General features: G+C 36.7%; 2 protein-coding genes across 2 annotated transcripts; one reads left to right on the top strand and one right to left on the bottom strand.

The window, feature by feature from the left end:
• The first annotated feature begins 636 nt into the window (after nt 1-636).
• Nucleotides 637-2665, top strand: LOC111485532 (calmodulin-7-like). The gene is made up of 2 exons (XM_023132462.1): nt 637-854; nt 1939-2665. Exons 1-2 carry the CDS (start codon nt 779-781, stop codon nt 2310-2312), a joined length of 450 nt encoding a protein of 149 aa, XP_022988230.1. The 5' UTR covers nt 637-778; the 3' UTR covers nt 2313-2665.
• A 954-nt stretch (nt 2666-3619) lies between these two features.
• LOC111485497 (SNF1-related protein kinase regulatory subunit beta-1-like) lies at nt 3620-7990 on the bottom strand. The gene is made up of 4 exons (XM_023132412.1): nt 7521-7990; nt 6664-6839; nt 6409-6571; nt 3620-4261 (listed from the first exon to the last, which is right to left on the bottom strand). Exons 1-4 carry the CDS (start codon nt 7749-7751, stop codon nt 3944-3946), a joined length of 888 nt encoding a protein of 295 aa, XP_022988180.1. The 5' UTR covers nt 7752-7990; the 3' UTR covers nt 3620-3943.
• Between the last annotated feature and the right edge of the window lie 1044 nt (nt 7991-9034).

Genomic DNA, 9034 nt, shown 5'->3' with positions numbered 1-9034 from the left:
GAATTTGAAAAGACAAAAATACCCTTACCCATTTCCACCTCATAAATGTCTACAAAATAGCAAATATCTATAAAAGGTTGATATTAGATTTCATACATTAAATAAGTTATAATAGAGTTTCATTTTTTTTTAATTTTAAAAAATAATATAAAGTTTTAATTAGTCCATATTTTATACCATATTTATTTTTCATTTCATTTTGCATAAATTTCTTTAAAAAATAAAAAATTATTAGTTCGTGAATTAATATAATCTTAATTTATCTAATATAATACTCGTGAATTGATATAAATTTAGACTAAAAATTAAATCATTTATAAATTATTGTTTTAATTTTTTCTTATTTTTAAATTTAAATATATGTTAAAGTCTAAATATGATCAAAATTTACCAAATTATCCAGTGAAAAATTTAGAGTTATATAAATATAAAATTCAAATTTATATATAATAAATAAATTAATTTAGGCGAAGTTATATTTATATTTATTTTAACAAAAAGAAAATAAAATCATTAATATAAAATCGAACTATATTTGTATTTAATTTATAACATTCTTATCCAGTCAGAAACTGCGCACGTGTGTAGAGCCAATTGGCGCGTTTAGTCCCTCGGCGGCGTGCGAATATGACACGTGTGGCCCAATTTCACAACATTTCCGGTTTTTTCTACGCCATTTTGGAGAAAGACTCTCCAGATCGACTTTTTTGCCTCTTTCTACAAAACCTCTGTGGATTTGGATTCTCGTTGATATTTTCTTCCTCCTCCGTCGACGACTATGGCTGAGCAGCTCACCGATGATCAGATCTCCGAGTTCAAGGAGGCCTTCAGCCTCTTCGACAAGGACGGCGATGGTCTCGTTTCTCAGATCTCTTTTCTCTCTCTGCTGTTTTTGTTAATTATCCTTCATTTGATGCGTTTTTCAGCTTTATTTTTCAGATCTGATTGTCTGTTTTGTTGTTTTTGTGGTGTTTTGTGTTTGATTTAGGGTTTAGGTTGAATTCGAGGTTGTTTTGGTAGTGCGATGGATTTTTTTTTAGCCGCTAGTTTGGATGTTTTTGTGAGTTTTGTTTGAGGATTTAGCGTTGTGGATTGGATCTGCTGTGATCTGACTGTTGCGTGTTTGAGCTGTGTTCTCTTTTGCGCTGTTGACTTTATTTGTTTTGTGTTGTTTTTTGGTCATGGAGTTCGGTTTGGAAGGCGATCTTGTAATGAAGTGTTTGAGAGATATGTCTGTGAAATGATTCGGTTTGGTTCGTGGTCGATGATGTTTTGTGCATGCGCAAGTTTTTTCTAGGCAATTAAGATATGTTGTGTGCTGTGCTAATTGGATTTCTGGAATGAGAAAAAGTGCTGTTGCTCATTTTCTTTTGTTTCATAGAGGTTTTACAGCTTGGACTGGAATTTTCCTTGTCAACTCTGACTAGTTGATTTGTTGACGGTTATGATTTTGCCAAATGTGTTGCTGGTGAAACTGTCGCAATCTATATGGATAGTCAAGGTTGGAGTGCACATTTATACCTGCACTTGGTAGGAGAGAAATGCGTATGGTTTACTCTTAGACTGAGTCCAACTATTTGCTGAAAAATGGAAATGGAAATTATACTTTATGGTTTCGTTTGCTTCTATAATAACCTTAGGAATTTCTGGCGAAGATCTATTTCGTGTATTATCTCTGTTTGAGTTCTAAATTGTACAAGTTCGTCATAATGATTTTACTGATCTTTGAGTATCATGTTTTCTTCCTGGTATATGGCTTTTCCCTTTTTTTTGAACTTCGACTGTTTTCGTATGTTTCATGCTTGCCAATCTCTTGAAAACCAATTTCTTTTCTATAAATTAATAAACCATCTGGAATCTTTAGCCTCTTCTCTTGGCTTCTCTTTAGGTCATTTTGATCTGTCTCCACGATTTATGATAATTTGACTTTGGATGCAGGCTGTATCACCACCAAGGAGCTTGGGACTGTGATGAGGTCACTTGGCCAAAATCCAACCGAAGCTGAGCTGCAGGACATGATCAATGAGGTGGATGCTGACGGAAACGGAACCATTGACTTCCCTGAGTTCCTGAATTTGATGGCTCGGAAGATGAAAGACACCGATTCTGAGGAGGAACTGAAGGAAGCCTTCCGTGTGTTTGACAAGGACCAGAATGGTTTCATTTCTGCAGCTGAACTCCGCCACGTGATGACAAATCTTGGTGAGAAATTGACCGACGAAGAGGTCGATGAGATGATTCGTGAGGCTGACGTGGATGGTGATGGCCAGATTAACTACGAGGAATTCGTTAAAATCATGATGGCCAAGTGACAAATGGATCAAACGTGAAAGAAGAGAACCTATAGAGGCTAAGAACCGAGAGAGAGGTTAGCACAACTGTGTTCCATGGCACCTATATACCCAACTGGAACACTTTCTATGTAGGACCCTTCTTCTTCTTCGTGTTACTAGCTTTACTTTGGTTCTTCTGTTATCTTACTCTCTCTGTTTGCATAATTTATGGTACTGTATGCCGGTATTGTTTGCTGTTTCCTTTTTCTTTTTCCTTTTTCAGTAGATTAGATAGTGGTGGAGTCTTCTATTAATATTTGCTATCTTCTTTTTGTGTTTGGGAATATCAGTTCAAGTACATTTCAATGAATCCATTTCTTTTTGCTCATCAACATGAGTCATGAATGTTGTTAATACTTCAATATTTACTGGCTGGGAATTTCTTTCCTCACCTGACTTCTCCTCATGTTATTATAATTTTGCAATTGAGTTGATTTTGTTCCAAATTAAAATTTTCATTTGCAAATCTAACTAAGAAGTCTAAAAACAAAATATATATTGTGAGTGTTTAACATTCCGCCAAGAATAGAATTGTACTCTCCAAGTGGAGTTTTTCACTGAGTTAACTCGTTTTTTTTATTCGGGTTCCTAATCCATGTAGATTTAAGGTGAACATCCATGGTTTAAGTAAATTATATTCGCTACCTATGCTTTTGCACTCTAGGGACGATAAGCATCCTAAGAGTTACCTTTGTTGTTGGTATTCCTTCGTAGATCTCTAGATTACACCTCCTGTTTTCTCCCTTTGTTTGGTATTCCTTCGTAGATCTCTAGATTTCACCTCTATGTTCGCTTTTGGTGCTCCTTTGTAGATCTCTAAATTTCATCTTTACATACAAAATTTCACTCTTATTATTCTGTGATGTCTCACATTGATTGGGGAGCACCCTTCATAAGGGTGTAGAAACCTTCCCAACCTTCCTTTAGTAGATACGTTTTAAAACAAATAGTGTAGAAACCTTCTCTAGTAGATGCGTTTTAAAACTTTCTTGAGGCCTAAATAGGACAATATCTGTTTTCTACACTCAAATTTCACTATAAAAATTTTATTTACACCATCAAACTAAAAAGTATAAAAAAAAATTATTGAATGGCAAGAACAATTCGTGTATATAGACTATCAAGTAAAATGTGATTGCAAATGATGGCGTTTTTATACACCAAAACTCCATCGATTTCTAGCTAACTTTATTAGAAAAAAACAACTAAAAAATGTTAAAATAAAACATAATTGAAGTTTAAGAAGTACTTTATATAATTAAACCAAAATTATTTAACAATCCATCTAAAATCAGGCACCAAATTAATTTGTCAAACGTAGCACACTGAGGAATAGAATGCTAAAACTGAGGCAGACAAATATGCTATCAAAATCTACTACTTTTGATACATTTTGAAAAAGGTAATGAAACTTTTTTGGCCTACAAGTTCTATAAAAACAAAGATTTCTTCACAAATTGAAGAAATATTGATCAGAATAAGAGTTTTTTGTTGTAAGCAAACTTAGGCCAACACAGTTCTATAAAGCAAGATTCCCTCCATGGATGATGGAGCGAGAAGTAGCTCGTGATCCTTTACAAAGTTCAGCCAGAGCGAAAAATGGACGATAACTACCTGTTGAGAGGTTTGAAGAGGACGACAGTGACATACTTTGAATGGAACCTATGAGTAAGTCCCAAGGCAACCACAGACTGAGAAGCCCATCCTTTCTCTATGAAGAGGTGGTTAAGCACAACATGTTGAGGTTTTGAGGACGAAGCTTCGTCGGCGTTCTCCATACCTAGAACTGTGAGGTGCAGCTGTGATGGGACGGCTGCTGGCTCCTTGGCGAAGTCTTCCTCGCCGGGGAATGCCTGGCTGTATGTCGTCTCTGGTGATTGGGGAGCCTCGAACTCGACCACGCTCTGTAGAATATCAGGCACACTATCCTACAGAATGGAAACAACTCCAAAATGAAGAGTGAAGATGAAATGCATAAAATCAGTTTGTCTTTTGCATTGCACTAACTAAAGAAGTAATGCATCTTTCTCTAAACAATGTTGACAAATCTTGGACACTTCTCAATGTGCATTCAGGATTTTATACAGCAAACTATCAGGCGCAGTAGAATATGAGCTCAGATAATAAATACATGCCAGAGATGTGAGAAGGCTACAACCTCCTATCCTATCGTGCGCAAGTGTGCGTATGTAACGGTCTAAACCCACCGCTAGCAGATATTGTTCTCTTTAGGCTTTCCTTTTCGGGCTTCCCCTCAAGGTTTTTAAAACGCGTATACTAGGAAGAAGTTTCCACACCCTTATAAAGGATATTTCGTTCTCCTACCCAACCAATGTGGGATCTCACAATCCACCCCCCTTTGGGGCCCAACTTCCTTGCTGACATTCATTCCCTTCTCCAATCGATGTAGTACCCCAATCCACTCCATTTTGGGCCCAGCATCCTTGCTGGCACACCGCCTCGTGTCTACCCCCTTCGGAGCTTAGCCTCCTTGCTAGCACATCGCCTAGAGTCTAGCTCTGATACCATTTGTAACGGCCCAAGCCCACCGCTAGCAAATACTGCCTCTTTGGATTTTCCCTTTCGGGCTTCCCCTCAAGGTTTTTACAATGCGTCTGCTAGGGAGAGGTTTTCACACTCTTATAAAGGATGTTTCGTTCTCCTCCCCAACCGATGTGGGATCTCACACCATATGTGCGAGTAAATGTATACATATATTTCCCCCCCTTTAAGAGCTCAAATGCTCATTTAGGTTGGGCACATGAACAACTACTTTAGTCCATATTATTTCTCTCCTCTTCCTGTATCTTTTGAATGAACTTCGATAGAACAATCCACTGGAAAAATGTAAACACTCATGACAAGCAAGAAGAACCATGAAATGTCTTCTGTGCAAACAGTATGAATGTGTCTCGTTGCACAAATTTAGAAGAAAGGAAAAGAGAGCCAGAATAATCTATCGTATAGGCACCTTTTCTGCTTTTTCTTATAATTTTCTAATCAAAATGTGAATCTATGAGAGAACGTTATCGAACCGGGTTCCGGAAAGCTCCTACTGAGATGGAAAATTCCCCGATAAAGCTAAAACTTGTACTTCTCCTCCAAAAATGATAAAATTAAGTGCCCCAAAACAATCAACAGGTGCAAGAGTAGTTCTTTGGAGAGTAACACATACATGAATCATGATATGATAACGAAAATACTTTCTGAATCGTATTTGGTACGTCTACAGCTAATAGATAGAGGATCAAGACAGAACTCTCAATTACCTGTGCTAATCACGTTTCTTAAAAATAAAAAAGAAAAGAAAGAACTTGTGATAATCACGTTGGTGTTCAGGAGAAGTGTTCAAAAAAGGAAAAAAGGGCTTTGTTCCAAAAGATTTTGGCATCATTCTGACCAGCCAACAGGTTTGTAAGCACATGCGCTGCTTCACTCCTTTACTCTCTCTTCTTTCTCTCTTAGTGAGAACACTGCCACACTTTTTTTCTTCTTTTCTTTTAGAACTTATAAGGCCTAGGGTTTCTACATAACTTTACAGCCCTGGGGAGTGGAGAGCTATCCTCATTCTTTTCTTTAGTCCATTTCCAGTTTAAGACGATAATATCACTAAACATGTATATTGAACATATGTATAACAGCCCAAGCCTACCACTAGCAGATATTGTCCTCTTTGAGCTTTTCCTTTCATGCTTCAACTCAAGGTTTTTAAAATGCGTCTGCTAGGGAGAGGTTTTCACATCCTTATAAAGAATGCTTCATTCTCCTCCCCAACCTATGTGGGATCTCAGAATATGAGTGAAAAGACCAATAATGGGCTTAAACAATCAACCATTAGCATTTATCACACATTCTTAAGGTTGAAATTATAAACATGAGAAGCAGAGCTAAACTATCGCCTCGCTTCAGATATTTATCCTCCTAACATGGAATCAAGCAAGTATTTTGGCACCTACGTGGTAATTTCCATTTTCACACGACCATAAACGCATAATTTTTCAACACAAATAACGAGTCAACATCAAGTTCATGTCGATTGGATGGTAATGCAGATGGAGGGAAGAATCACACTTACAGAAACATTAAGAAGATTAAAGACATTGCCCATCTCATCAGCTATGAAAGGAAGATCCGGAATATATCTCCGTTGACCATCGACGGTGAACTTGTAATGATATACTCCAGATGGAAGGACCATAAGTATTGAAAAATCTTTACCAGACCTCTGTAGGGTCTTCCTACAAAAGCAATGTTACATTATATGTCATTGTTTATGCAAAATGCAGTAGAACTGCTGTCATGAAGCATGAGGCTCGAAAAAATCATAAACCTGGACGCCCAGTTGTCCCAAGATCCCTCAACAGCAACGCTGCTGCCACCGTAGCTCCATGTAATGATTGTTGGAATTCCTTGCACTGGAGGATTATCTACAGCTTCATGGAGTTCATTCTTCCAGGTTTCATTGAAATGAGTTGGTCCATTACCTCCTAAGGGAGCCACAGGAACCTGCAAGCCTTGTAATACATGCCCACCATCATTTCAAAACCCAGAACCAAGGTTAATCACAAATTCACATGTGAATCGACTCAAAAGCGAGGAAGTCGAACTTACGAACTATTTCAATCTAATCGGGAACTAGAAGTTTAATCACAACTCATCACTTATGAAATCGATGAATGTATTATCAATGAGTTAACCATTAAAGAAGTAACAATCTGCTCCATGAATTGATTACAACAAACAACCAACCAACCCTATTAAATTGATCAATAGTTTGAAGGGGACCAAGATTAAGAGAGAAATCTCAGCTGTTCATATAAAACTATAGTCGATCAGAGTAGGCAAATCCAGTAACAGACATTTCAGCCATTAACCTTCAAAGAACGCAGCACTAAGCAGATGATCCAAAGTGAAAAAACAATAATAACGAACACTCAATATTACTAAACTTATTGGATGTCATTCTTAGTTCAAGCAGTCAACGAAGTGGATCTTGGCTGGAACTTTCCCAGAAATTTCCCGAGAAACACAACTTCCACTGAACAATAAAACGTATTTTCATGAAAACAACATCATTGAATAATTCAAATCCCACGAACAAACAAAAACAACAGTAAGAAAAGCAGAAAGAAGAGACAGATACAAACACAGTACACACAAGGGAGAAAGATTGAACGAAATAGTGACCTGAGGAGCGAACAAGATCGGGGATCGGAACTTCCCAGGGCTATCAGGAGGAGTATTTCCCATCGAATCTGAAGAAATGGCGTTACTCGTTTCACTAGTCACAGAACTGACAATCGCCGGACCTTGTCCATCGCCGTCACCTCTTGCTCCGGCTCCTCCTCCTCCTCCTCCTCCTCCTCCTCCACCACCGCCGCCAGGAGAACTCTCCTCCTTACCATTGGCATTTCCCATCGTCCTAACCCAAACTAGTCGCGAAAATCCACCGGACGGAGGATCGTATCGCAACGGAAAATTAGGCTTCGAAATTACTGAAAAAAAAAGGAGGATCAATCGGATGGAATTTTCGATTTCTCAATCCTTAATTCGGAATTTGTATGGATTTGTTGATTTTGGGAAGAAGAAAACGACAAAGAGAGTTAGAAATAGATATGCCCCACGAGAAGCTCAGCTGCAGGCGAGATGAGAGAGACGACCTTCTCTCTCTAGATTAGATATATGGTGGAAAAGTGGCCCTCGAGTTCCGTTTATTTACGGAAATTGCCACTCTGTATTTGATCCTGACGCCGCTGCCTGAACTTATCTTCACCGCGGGCGAGGGTCTGTCGATAACTACCACATCCACCGCCGACGAAGACAACCGCTTTTGTTGACTTTTTCAAATTCCATTATTTTGGATAATTTTTATTTGTGTTAAATTAATAAACATATTACTTATATTCTTTAATTTTAAAAAAATCTAAATTAATAAAAATATCTTTTAAAAATCTCAAAACTATTTCGTTAATTTTAAATAGAAATGGTTAATATTTTATTTTAAAATATCATTAAATTAAATTTGTAGTAATGTAAGTTTAAAAAGTTTTATTAATTTTCTTCCAATTTTTTAAAATTTTTTTAAATAATTTATTGATAATTCTATCCTTAAAAAACACTTATATAAAAGTTATTACCGTTTATATATAATAAGAAACGAAGTATTAACATCTCATTATTATCTCTATTTTTAACGTTATTTTTAAAAGTTATGAATAATTTTTAATGAAATTTTTTAAGACTAAGGTATTTTTTAAACCCTTTTCAAAGATTTTAATTTTTTTTTTAAAGGGTATTTCTAGATTTTTTTAAAAAAATTCAAATATATTATAGGGCTAAAATGAAATGGTAAAAGGTCGGTAAAAAGGGTTTGGAAAATGCATGCAACTATATACAACACGTCATGTACAAGTAAGATCGGGACATCTATCATGACCATAGACAACACGTCTTAGACATGCACCATGACATCCTCCCCTACTCAATTGGTTGACGTCTTTACCAACCGACTTTGAGAAGCAAGACTAGGACATCGTCATGTGGTCATAGGCAACCGACTTTGGACAATCATGACCGTAACATCGATGTGGACTTGTCAGTATTTTTTAATTTTAAAAATTTCATTAAACCGAAAAAAATTAGTGATGTCATTCCTATTCAATTAACAAAAGTTTTTTTTTTTTTTTTTTTTTTTTTTTTTT

Source organism: Cucurbita maxima, unplaced genomic scaffold, assembly GCF_002738345.1.
Source record: "Cucurbita maxima cultivar Rimu unplaced genomic scaffold, Cmax_1.0 Cma_Scf00010, whole genome shotgun sequence".
In the NCBI taxonomy this organism is placed as follows: domain Eukaryota; kingdom Viridiplantae; phylum Streptophyta; class Magnoliopsida; order Cucurbitales; family Cucurbitaceae; genus Cucurbita; species Cucurbita maxima.
The sequence above is the reverse complement of the archived record's forward strand: the minus strand, read 5'-3'. Positions and strand labels throughout refer to the sequence as shown.